Source organism: Globicephala melas, chromosome 10, assembly GCF_963455315.2.
Source record: "Globicephala melas chromosome 10, mGloMel1.2, whole genome shotgun sequence".
NCBI lineage: Eukaryota > Metazoa > Chordata > Mammalia > Artiodactyla > Delphinidae > Globicephala > Globicephala melas.
In genome coordinates, this window is record NC_083323.1 from 61,583,563 (window position 1) to 61,595,800 (window position 12,238).

The window sequence follows — 12,238 nt, forward strand, 5'->3', positions numbered from 1 at the left end:
GTGTCAGAACGTCCTTCCTTTTTAAGACTGAATAATATTCCATTGTGTGTGTATATATATATACCATATTTTGTCTATCTGTTCATCTGTTGATGGACATTTGAGTTGTTTCACTTTTTAGTTATTGTGAATAATGCTGCTGTGAATATTGGTGTACAAATATCTGTTTTGAGTTCCTGCTTTCATTTCTTTTGGATAGATGCTCAGAAGTAAAATTCCTGGATCCTATGATAATTCTGTGTAGTTTAAGGAACTGTGAAGGCATGAGTTTTTGCTTGTTGTGTTCACTAATCTATGCCCAGGACCTTGAACGGACCCTGGCACAAAGTACGCACTCTGTAAATACTTGTTGAATTAGCCTTTTAATTTCTCTGTCTGTGAAACTGGAACCTCAGTCTAAAAAGGCTGTGTGAAAAAAAAAAAAAAAAAAAGGCCGTGTGACTTGTCTGACCCAGCTTGCTCCTAGCGGTCTCACATTAACTCTTAATGCTTGTGGTTTCAAGTTCAGGACCCCCAAAGCAGTTCCTTATAACTCGTTCTAGAATTTTGCTGAGGAACTGTATCAATTTCACCAGTTGTTTACAGAATCCACCTCTTTCTGTGGCCCTTCAGGCTCCTGACCCCTCTGTCTTTCTCAGAAGCTCCTGTATCACCAAGAGCGATCCCATTGACATGTTCTTTCGGTGCCCTTGGCTGTCACTTGCCTGGATCCCTTTTAGATTAGCTTGGTGCTTTCTGGGTTGTGTCCCTTCTCTTGAGCTCACTTCCCCACATCACCAAGGCTCCTGCTCTCCTTCAGTGCAGAAATCATTCTCTTTGATAGGAGACAGAGGCAAAACGGGCTGGGAGAGTTCTAGTTTCTCTGTTACCTCCTACCTCTTAGCTTCGGGCTCAGGCAGCAAGCCTGGCCCATTTCCTTGTTTTTGCTCCAAATATAACACTTTTTAAATTGTCCTTCCAATGTGTTTGCCACCTTGAGCTGTACAGAGCTTCCTGACACTATTCTTCTAAGTTTCTGCCTTTAACCTTTATGTGCATTTTCGAAAAGATTCACATTCTGAAATCACATTACTGGAAATGGTCTTACAGGAAAGACAGAATTGGGACAGAACACTCAAAACTTATGAAACTTTGTAATGAGAACCCTAAAAATACAACAGTCTGAATTAAAATACTGGCAGTTAAATCTCCACCAACATTGAACCTTGAATCCCTGTCTGTCCTAGACCCCCTGTGCCCTGGGAGTGTGCTTCCTCCTTTTAGAAGTTGGTTCCAGAGAGACTTAACTTTCAACAGAGATTATTTTCATTAAAAATAAAAAGCTGATGTAGGATCTGCCTTCTTCTAGTGTTTTCTCATAGAGGTAGATTTCATATAGAGGTAAATTTCTTCCATGGCTCTGCCTTCTTCTAATGTTTTTGTATAGAAGTAATTTTTTTTGGTACCTCCTTCATTTGTACTTACTGCATCACCAGATGGCTTAGTATAAGTGGAAACCAACTGATAACTGCGTCCAAGGAAGGTACTTCTAGTGCATTTTATGTTTCTTAAGGTCCTTATTGATGAAATGTACTCTTGAGTTGTAGAAAGCTTGAGGTTGCATATGAACCAACGTGACTGATATCATTCCCTGCTGCCCAGTCGCCTGTGAGCAAGTTCACATTAAAGGAGAGCTCTTTGTAATGCAACGGTCTGTATTTGATTGTGCTCCTCTGGTGTTTCTTCCGCAACTGTCCGTATCTTTTAAAACCTCGCACTTTTGGAAAGCTCGTTGTGCTGCCTCATAGTTATCTTTTGTTACCTTTTCCTCGTTTTCCCTATTGGAAAAAAAAGAAAAGGACAGTGGTAGGAAGGCTTAGTATAAATACCTTGGGCTTTGGAGGGGCTAGTCCTGGATTCAGATCTTGGCTGCATCCACTGTTCCTTCATGTGTAATACGAGGGATATCACTTAACTCTTCCCGGGCCTCAGGGTCCACATGGGCAAATAAGAACACCTGCTGTGAAGTGATTGGAATTCTAAGGATTAATAATTATGTATACGAAATGCCCAGCACAAAGCAGGGACTTAGCCAATGGCAGCTGTTATAATTGGGATTATTTGCAGAATTTCCCAACTAGGAATCATCTACCCTCCTGGATTCCCTTTCCGAGGACTCATACATATCTGTTCTCTGAAGCCTCACTAAAATTCAGCTCCATGGTTGGGTCCTTGGTGAGCCTCATCACTGCTGCTTGCCCAGCATCTATGACAGTGCCCCTGGCACGTGGTAGGTGCAAACTAAATTCTTGTTGATCGATTGAACTGAATCTTACTCATCTTTCTATTGAAGCTTCTGTACATACATTATTCTTCTCGGTGCTTTGTGTATCGTAAGTTCTCAAATGTTTAAGAAAGACAAAACTGAGAGCAGCTGTGTAGAACTCTAGATCAATGGTGGGAAGACGGTGTGCAGCCCCAGGACATTTGGGGGAGGAAAGCATGCGTGGTGAGGGGCAGCAGTCTGAAGCAGTGATCAGGTGGATAAACTTCAGGCCTTGTCTTTGATGGAAGTCACAGTATAATCTCAGAAGTGACAGCCCATCCCTTTGGCTGTATTCTGTTTGTTAGAACCTAGTCACTGGGTCCAGCCGACACACGGGGAGAGGGGCTTACACAAGGATGTAAACACCAGGAGGTGGGAACCATTGGGATTCATCTTAGAAGCTGCCTACCACACTCCTGTTTTACGCATGGGAGAGAAACTGAGGCTCGGAGAGGTTTGGTAACTTCCTCAAGGTTACCTAGGACTATGCTGGGGCAGGATTCAAACCTAGAGCGGCTTTCCCTTTTAATGATGCTTGCCTGTGCGTTTTCTCATTTAGCCTTTGCAATAGCCCTGCAGAGTTGGTTAATATAGTTCCTACTGGTTACAGATGAGAATGGATGGATGAATCGGGAGATGTAACCATTTGCCCGAAGCCACAAAGTAGCTGACTGTATCACTGCTCCTAAAGAAAGAGTGGAGAAGGGTTTGGCCTGGCCCTGGGAGCGGGGTGGTGATCCAGGCAGCCCACATCTGCTTTTCCTGTGGCAAGACCAGGACGGTTCAACAGGCCTCCCCTGGCCTGTGTGAGAAGGTCTTTCAACACCGCTGACCCCTCTTGGCACTGCTCCCAGGCTCACCAGACCACCGCTAGTGACTGAATTTCCCTTGTCCTGGATGGCATCCTGAAGGTGTCAGGCGAGAGACAGGAATCAGGCTCATGCCCTGTGCTCCAGCCACACTGGCCTTTGGGTCCTCTCATCTCGGAGCTTTGATCCAGGCTCTTCCCTCTGCCTAGAATGTGCCCCACCTCCCGCCCCTTTCACTCTGTAAACTCCTACCCCTGCTTCGGCCCCCAGCTCAAATCCTGCTTCCTGGGGAGGCTGTTCGTGCTGGAAGACTAGCTCAGGCCCCTCTGCCACATGCCCTCCTAAGCTCCCAGATGTTGCCTTTGCCATACGTATCACAGTTCTTAACTGTGAACTTGCTGTGGTGGAGGCTGAGCTCGGGGAAGGTAGACCATGTCTGTTCTGCTTGCCCCCACTGTGCCTGGAACACACCTGGCAGAGAGTAGAGAGTTAATGAGTGCTGCTATTGTTATTTATTGAATGAATACTGAGATGCCTCCTGTGGGTGATTTTAGGGTCAGTCAGACTGCTTTCCCCAGGATACCTCTGTCCTGCAGTAACTAACCTTTTCAAACCCCTACACTAAAATGCTAACTAGGAGAGAATGGAAGGCTTCCTGACTTCTTTTGGAAACACTTAGGAGTCTGGGTAGTGACTTTAGGAGTGGGACTTTCAGGCTCTGAAGGACAGATAGACCAGTAGCAGAACGAGATATGGGATATATTTTAGGGTAGGAGAGGCCTTATTTCAGAACCTTTCAAATTGCAGGGCTTACTCTGGAAGCGTAGAAAAGGGTTTCATAAGGGAAGGAGCGTTATTTCATTATTAAAAAATAATGTTTACAAAGAGTTTGTAAAAACAGTGAAGAAATGCATGTGGCATATAATATAAATATATTGATATATACATGTATATACATTTATCATTTGATCTCATTTATGCAAAAATGTATTCCTAATAATAGCTTACCCTTATTGAATTACTTAATACATGTCGCAACAACCCTATAAAGTAGGTACTATTATCTCTGTTTTCCAGATGAGGATGCTGATGCACAGAGGGGTTAGGTAATTTTCTGAAGATCACACAGCTAGTAAAAGAGCTCAGATTGGAACCTCGTCAGTCAGCTCTAGAGCCCATACTTTAACCACTATGTTAGAGAGAAATCCATCAAAGTGTTTATCGTCTTTGGTGGTGGTTTGTTTTCTCCTCTATTCTCCCGGTTTTTCTATACAGATGTCCTATAGGAGTTAAATGACAAAAGTCTGAATAGGGAAGAAGGTGGGGTAGTGAAATTGAAGGACAAACATGTGTTTTAGAACAAAAGAATTCACCCCATTTCCTTTTCCACTTTGCTAAATTTTCCAGAAGAACTGATGGCCACCCCAATCCTACAGGCCACTGAGGCCCTGTCCCCAGAAGCTGAAGCCAGCACAGCACTCATTGCAGGTAACAGGCTCTGAGCCAAATCAAGGGACCTTCTGAGCTCAGGGGCTCTGTTGCTCCAGAGACAATGTGATAGACCAGGATTTTCCCTACATGGGAAAGCACCACAGATTAGAGACCAAATCCATTAATGGGCTCGTTTTGGCATGCAAGTTATATTACACACACACACACACAAGGTTATAAAAGACTCTCAGAGGCTTCGTGTAGAGGTACTGCCAGTAAATGACCGGTTGGGAGGTGGCCACAAACAGCTGCAGTGCATATGGGCACTACAGTTGAGTATGGGGGTAGGGATAAGGATGTGTGCAGCTTGTTGAGTGGGTGAGAAAGAGGATGGGAGGGATCAGAAACCCCTACAGGAGGCTATGAATTTTTTTTTTTTTGCGGTACACGGGCCGCTCACTGTTGTGGCCTCTCCCGTTGCGGAGCACAGGCTCCGGACGTGCAGGCTCAGCGGCCATGGCTCACGGGCCCAGCCGCTCTGCGGCATGTGGGATCCTCCCGAACCAGGGCACGAACCCGCGTCCCCTGCATCGGCAGGCGGACTCTCAACCACTGCGCCACCAGGGAAGCCCGAGGCTATGAATTTTAAAACCCTTCCTGTTGGGATAAGCGATTTCCTGTTTCCCTCCTTCCTGTTTCTATCATAATCATCAGGAACTAGTTGAGAGGGAATTCAGTTTTGTCAGAAACCAAAAGCCTTGTGTCCCTAAGCACAAAGAGACTCCAGATGTCATGTACCAAGGAAGTCGGGCTTGGTGGGAGAATATGGATTTGGAAGTGGACGCTAGTTAACTTCAGCAGGAGGACCCTCACCAGGAGTGAGGGAATCGTCTAATGCAGGGGACCTTGTGAGTTACTGAGACGTCCTCAATCCTGAAACATCTCTGCATTTTCCCTCTCCTTTCCAAGTTGTTATCACAGTGGTCTTCCTCACCCTGATCTCAGTCGTGATCTTGATCTTCTTTTACCTGTACAAGAACAAAGGCAGCTACGTCACCTACGAACCTGCAGAAGGCGAGCCCGGCGCCGTCCTCCAGATGGAGAGCAACTCAGCCAAGGGCAGGGAGAAGGAGGAATATTTCATCTAATGGTTCCCAGACCCCAAGGAGCTTATCCAGGCTTCAGTGCTAACATACAGTTTATTAGGTGGAAGTTTTATCTGAAACCGGTGAGAAGCATCGATTGATATGGGCAGAACTGAGCTCCTTCTGGGACACAGGCACAAGTGCTAACATCACCGACGCCAGGGACCAGGGACACGAAGAAAGCTGCTCGTGACGTCTCTAGCCAGGCCTCTGTCATACAGCCGGTGCTTCTGGCTGACCACCGAGGTTGAGCTGTACCAGGCAACACTGGAGTATGTGCCCAGTCATCTTCACTTTTTCCACAGGTCGAAGGGAAGGAGGAGAGTTGGGGGTCACTGGATGCTCCTCTGTCCCATACCTGGTCACCTAGTGACAGCCCAAGTGGAAATAGTGTCCCATAGAAGTTCTTCCCAGAGGCCGGACACTACAGTGCAAGGCCAGGCCAGGAGGGCAGGAGACTGTGGAGACCTCTCTCGTGATGAACGTGCCACATCCCTTAATCTGAGCCCTTCCTTTCCATATTCCCAGCAAGCCAGACTTATGCTATTTTTCTCGGAATTAAAATCTTTCATTGATACAGAAATCAGATTCTCATGTGCAAGAAATAACTACCTTTACACTTTACCTTTGCTTAAACTTTGACAGTTTCTTTTGCTCACTTAACTCCTTTGCCTGTGTTCTCTCCCAAGCAAAGGGGGCCCCAGGGAAGTTTCAGAAGTTCCCAGAACAATCTCAGGGTCTTGAAACAAAGATGGTCCTGGGAAGTTTGTCCTAGAAGTGTCATTAGAAACATACCCTGGGGGATTAGTTGTTTAGCCTCCATCCTGGCAAGGGCCAGAATTTCCCAGACCCATTCTGCGTACACACAGAGGGAACCAGGAACAACCTACCTACCACTTTTCCCACCAGTGCCCTTTATATCAAGCCCAGAGAGGCTTCTTGGAGCTAACTTCGTCTCAAAATGAGGTATGTTTAAAAGGTACAATGTTTTGGTAGAAATCACTAGCTCTTCAGGTATTGTTTACTTTGGAATTAAGCTGTATCTCTTTCGAGGTCTTAAATATATTGCCTCCATTGTTCAAGCTCAAGTCCACCCAAGGTGAGACCAAGAGTTGAGGGATCAATCTTGGCAACCTAGGTTCCAGGAGTTTTCAGTATTTCTTCAACAGGATTTTGGAAAAACTGAAGGTCATCCTGAACTTACACAAACTGTTAAATACTAAAAAACATCTTCCTCAAGTCAAACTTAAGGGCCAGTTAGAATCAACTGTTCCCTTATTTCTAAGTTTATGTTCGGAATTCCTCTGGCATAATAGGCTCATAAGAATCTGAAAGAGCTTAGGAAGTAAAATGAAGAAAAGTTAAACATCTAAACATCTAGAATGGAACTCATGAAAATGGTCAAATCTTAGCCTTGTATTCCTGCATTTAGTTGAAAGGCTTCATTTAAAAAACCAGAATGACAGCAGCACTGATCTGAATTCTAGGTGGGATATAAAAGAAGATATATACAGAAGAGATCTAAAAACAAGCTGAGTAAAGAATCCTTGAAGTGAGGTGTAATGCAACTTCATCACTTTATTCAAATCTTCAAAATAGTCTTTATTCTACATTTTTAGTATAAAAAATCCACAAGTTAAGTGCACCACAGTGTAGAGAGAGACATACAACGCTGAACTTCCATAACAGTCAATGGTACAGTCAAACATCACATGTACAGAACACAAAATTTAGATGAACTGAAATTATAAGATAAAATAAAATAAAATCCAATTTTAGAGAACAAAAATCAAAATATTAAGGATCCCTGAAATATTCTTAACCCTAATGAGATTTCACTGGACTCAAGTCATTTAGTAGTGAGGCATTCACGATATGACCCCATTAACCCAGCTCAGGAATTCTTGGGAGCCATGAGTGGCTGCATCAGACACTGACGAGAAATGGTAACCAATTTTTGATCTGAAAACTCCCCTTAATTTGGCTGTAGAGTCATCAGGCTTTTAAATGCATCCTCCTCCTTGCCCCTCAAATTATAAACAAACTGCTGTTTACAAAACAGTTTGCATCCTTTGTTAAAAGAAAGCTCAGTTTTTCTGGCACCAAAGCAAATTTGGGTTTGCAAATTTGGTTCATGTATGAAGAGACAGCCTACGAGGAGGGTCCAAAAGGCACCCTCCACTTTTGCTTGAGGAGACGCAAAAGCAGAAGTAATGGGGTCTGTGCTTGGGGCACGGGGGTTTCAGAGGATCCTTTGTGAAAGACTAGTTAAAAGATGACAGGTGGGGAGAAGTGCAAGGAGAGAAGGAAATTAGTCTGACTGGCTTTCTGTCCTGCACCATTGATTCAATGGAGATCGGTGGGAAGGAATGGAAGACGAGGGTTGAGGGTAGGACGTGGAGCAAAGGACGGAAAGGAAAAGGCAGATAACTAATGCAGTTCATTTATAACAAGTAATATAAATCAAAGACTTAAAGGAGATTAAAGACCAATCAGAATAATTTGGCAACTTTAATTCTTAGGAAGATCAAAGTTCCCTCCAAACCTAATTTGATGTTTTATTACTAAAAGCAAAGACCAGTATGGTACAGTATTACTCCGGAGGAATTAAAGGAAGATCCTTAGGGCTGCTTTACCCACATTCATTTTATGAATGGATACCTCCCCTACCTCAAAATGCTTTAGGGTGGTACTGCTACCATTACGTGGTTCCTTATTACGTTTGAAAAGTGCCTGAAAGTTTGGGCACCAGAAAGACACCCCAACAACATGTGTCTAAACTGCAACTTCAGGTTAATATGACTAAAGCAGTTACATTGTGAGAAGTGCTGAAGGTATGTGATGTCTTTCCCGGCACAGAGGTGGCCTTGGTTCTTCACCAGATGGTGTAGCCACCATCTGAGCCACCCATGAAGAAGTTTCCCTTCCGCTGAGTTACAAGGACATTGGCTCCCTGCATGACTGCAAGCTGAGCAGCATTGGGAGGGCATCCAGGGGGAGGAGGCTGAAAGGAAAAGACAAGGTTGATTAGACACAGGGCAGCTGTGGAAGGGAAGTGGACAAAGGTGAAAGAGGACCAGTCAGAAAGACGGCAGTGTGCTAACCCATGGCATCTCAAAGAGCTAGTATGCCACCAATTCAGGTACAGCAGGTCTCTAGTCTCTGTGAGCCCAAAGATATAAACAGGAAACCCACTCACTTAAAGGGTTTCAGGTCTAAGATAAAGCCTATGGATACCTTCTGAGTGTGGGTAGTCCAGACCTATAGGCATTTTCAGGGCAAAAAATCACTCCTACTCACATTCTAAAATACAGGGAGCGGGTACTAGGTCCAGGGCCTTATGTCACAGGGTCCAACAGTTTTCAAATGGCCCTGGATAATCTGAAAGCTCTACCTGATGACAGCATTCTCACCTCATCCCTAGCCTGTGGTTATTGAGTAGATGGTCCTAGCATAAGCAGGAGACATAACTAAAAGCCCTAGTATCTTTCTAAATGTAATCTAATGGGGATTGTGCATTCTACTTCCTTAATCATCATGGTTCCTAATACAATGCCATACAGATGGCAAATATTAAGTAAATGCTTATGGAATGAATGAGCAGTTGTTACTAGACCAGTACCAAAAGTGAACTGGAAAAGCAGCAGGCAGGACTCCTAGGACAGGAAAACAAAGGAATCTGATTAACTCAGACACCAGTGAATGTGCCAGATGCTACTGACTTGCCACAGTTCTGCCCCCTCCAGTGCTTTCTGCCTGACTACTGGACGTCAGTGCTTGCACCAATACCAGCAACTATTACCCAGGGATGATGAAAGGATAACTATGTAGTCATTTCAGAAAGTTAAAATACGCAAGGGTTGAGGTTTTTTTTTGTTTGTTTTTTTGTGGTACGCGGACCTCTCACTGCTGTGGCCTCTCCCATTGTGGAGCACAGGCTCCGGACATGCAGGCTCAGCGGTCATGGCTCACGGGCCCAGCCGCTCCGCAGCATGTGGGATCTTCCCGGACCAGGGCACGAACCCGCGTCCCCTGCATCAGCAGGCGGACCCTCAACCACTGCGCCACCAGGGAAGCCCAAGGGTTGAGTTTTTTGTGACAAAGTCATACTCACAGGAATGTTTCCAGCAGTAGCACCAGCTCCAAATCTGGCACCTGCATCATACCCTCCTTCCACCAGCACTGCTGAACCAGGTGGATAGATGGGACCAACTGGATAATAAGCCATGGGGATTGTGGAACCTAAAGGTCCAACAGCCACAGACTGGGCCATGGGAAGATACAGTGAGGCGCCAGGAAATGCAGCTGACATGGTGGGGACTGTGGCAGCCCCCGGGTGCACAAAGCTCGGACGATAGAGCTAAAAGAGGCAGAAGAGAAGGCAACTAGTTACTTTATGACATTTGTATTTCAGATCTCTTTAATGAGTCAATTCTTAATTCTCCTTGTGCAGATTACACTCTGAGTTACACAAGTTGCCTTTCCACTGCCACTAAATATTCTCCTGGATCACTTCCTGCTATAGCTAATGTTAGGCTCAAGGAACGCAAACTCATCTTCTTAACCTCAGCCTGTGCCAAACAACATAAAATAATCAGATAATGCATTCTCAACCCCAACAGAAATTGCTGAACTATACAATGTTTTAGATTATTCATGTGAGCATTCTTTCCTGTTTGTGGAAGAGTAAATAAATGTGTGGAGTCAGACTTAGCTAAAGACTGAAAACGTGATCCAAGAGTATTCCATTAATAAAGTCTAATAAACTGGAAGCACCTCTGAGTAGGCAGGTGGAGCATCAGTATAGGGTGGAGCCTGAGGAAGATGCAAGGTCTGAGGGTACACAGGATTCCCAGGAGGCTGCACCGGGTAGGTTGGCTGCGTTGGATATTGACCTGGAAGACAAGAAAACAATGCATGTTGCCTAGAATACAGAGTCACCAAAATACGGCAAGGCATGCTGGGTAGCCTAGCCGGAACGAGCAGAAAGAGATTTGCAAACAGACCGACTGCCCTGAAGGGCCTGATCCCTGGAGCCAAGAAAATAAGCATCCTCTTTGCACCCTTATAACTGAAGATGCTAGATTCTAACTGGACAGGAAAAGCTCTTTCCAGGAGAAGACTGGTGTCAGGGGAAAGTCTAGCTGGGCCCAAGATCCTTCCAGAATGCAGGGCAGCTCTGGGAACCCCTTCTTGCTGATGTTTCAAGAGTGTGTCCTGTCTCTCTACTCTGGGTGGTCTCCAAAGGTCTGGCTGTAACTGACCAAGACCTCATGAGTAACAGTGGTTGTGCCCATCGACCTCACAGGTTCCTACTCAAGGTCGACTTCCAAATAAAGTGAGTGGTGGAAGTGAACCTTGAGATCGGAGAGGGGGTTGAGGGGAATGTCCTGACACAGGAACCAGGAGACGTTCTGGCCGCCAGCGAGGGTAAGGGGAAAGAGACCCGTCGGGCCCGCCTGGCCCGCTCACCAGCGCCGGCACTTCACTAGTTAAGCCCGGGGGCCTGCCTGTGGTTCCGGAGCGCGGCGCCCCGCCTCTGCCAGCTCTCCATTGGCCCACCCAAATCTCACCTCTAGCTCCCCATTTGCTCCTGCAGATGCCCATCTCGACAAGCCTTCTCCCCCCCCCACTGCCCCCCCAACCCGAGCCCGCGGCTCCAAACTGCGCCACAGAGTTTAAGGGGGAACGGGCCAGGAGGGAGCAAGCAACCGTAGTTCGAGAATGACAAAGGCGTCCGGCGCAGCCCCGGGCACTGAAGCTGGCCCAGGAGCGCGGCGCAGCTCTCCCCAGGCCTGGCGTCCAGTGACCCTGGGCTCCGGGCCCGCTCGCTCCGGGCCAGCATTACTTCCCCCGGCGGCCTCAGCCGCCCCCTGTCCTTGCCTTTGCTGTTCATGGTGGCTGCGGGTCCGGTTCGGCTCGGCGTCGCGGACGGTTATTTTTTTCGTCCTCTTCCTGTTCGTAGTCACTTCCGTGTCACGTGACGATTTGTCCGCCTAGCGTCACCCGACGCCCGAATGCCGCTGCCACCGGAAACCCCGCCCCTTCGCCCGGCCTCCAATAGCTGGAGGGAGGGCCCACGTGATCCCGCCCGCTCGTGTTGGCCCCGCCCACTGGGTCTTGTCCTCCAACCCCTACCCTTGTCTCTCGACTGGAAGAAAACCAAATAACAGGTATTGTCTCGAAACAGGAACTTCTCTCTCTTGGGCGCTCGGAGGCAGTACCATTAAACTGTTCTCCGGAACCTTTTCCCACCTACGCACAGCACCTCAAGGTCATCTCACCTTGACAGTCTTTCCACGAAGGGGCATAGATTTCTACAAACGTCTCTAACTGCCTGAGATACGCTCCCCTCCCCAACCCTTGATTTATCGATCACGCGTTCCCCTCACTCGAATCTTCGCTGCCTGTCCTGCGGACAGTCGGTATTTATTTGTGTCGCTTTCTCACCATAAAGAAGGGTATGCTGTGTTGTGTCCCTCCCGCAGCAGCTAGCATTTAAACTGGCATACTCGTGGTAGCCAAGCAGTGCCTGTGGCCCGGCCCTT

At 46.6% G+C, this 12,238-nt stretch overlaps 2 protein-coding genes across 3 annotated transcripts in view; one reads left to right on the top strand and one right to left on the bottom strand.

The window, feature by feature from the left end:
• Positions 1–6,239, top strand: part of SMAGP (small cell adhesion glycoprotein) — a 29,978-nt gene extending 23,739 nt beyond the window's left edge. The window contains exons 4-5 of the mRNA XM_070046469.1: positions 4,522–4,602; positions 5,515–6,239. Coding sequence (XP_069902570.1) covers positions 4,522–4,602; positions 5,515–5,693 — 260 coding nt within the window. The 3' untranslated portion in view covers positions 5,694–6,239. The remainder of the gene's footprint in view (positions 1–4,521; positions 4,603–5,514) is intronic.
• A 1,009-nt stretch (positions 6,240–7,248) lies between these two features.
• Positions 7,249–11,717, bottom strand: DAZAP2 (DAZ associated protein 2). 2 transcript variants are annotated; one of them, XM_030835047.2, is made up of 4 exons: positions 11,574–11,717; positions 10,467–10,585; positions 9,882–10,050; positions 7,249–8,694 (listed from the first exon to the last, which is right to left on the bottom strand). In XM_030835047.2, exons 1-4 carry the CDS (start codon positions 11,584–11,586, stop codon positions 8,372–8,374), a joined length of 624 nt encoding a protein of 207 aa, XP_030690907.1. In that variant the 5' UTR covers positions 11,587–11,717; the 3' UTR covers positions 7,249–8,371. The 2 variants fall into 2 exon arrangements, with proteins under 2 accessions (XP_030690907.1, XP_030690906.1); XM_030835046.2 differs by having other exon boundaries at positions 8,432–8,694; positions 9,805–10,050.
• Between the last annotated feature and the right edge of the window lie 521 nt (positions 11,718–12,238).

Excerpts from the sequence above, each read along its gene's own strand:
- DAZAP2 (XM_030835047.2), bottom strand. Across the intron at positions 10,051-10,466 it reads CTCCACCTGCCTACTCAGAG|CTCTATCGTCCGAGCTTTGT; the intron begins GTGCTTCCAGTT and ends TGCCTCTTTTAG. Across the intron at positions 8,695-9,881 it reads TGGTCCCATCTATCCACCTG|CCTCCTCCCCCTGGATGCCC; the intron begins GTTCAGCAGTGC and ends TTTTCCTTTCAG.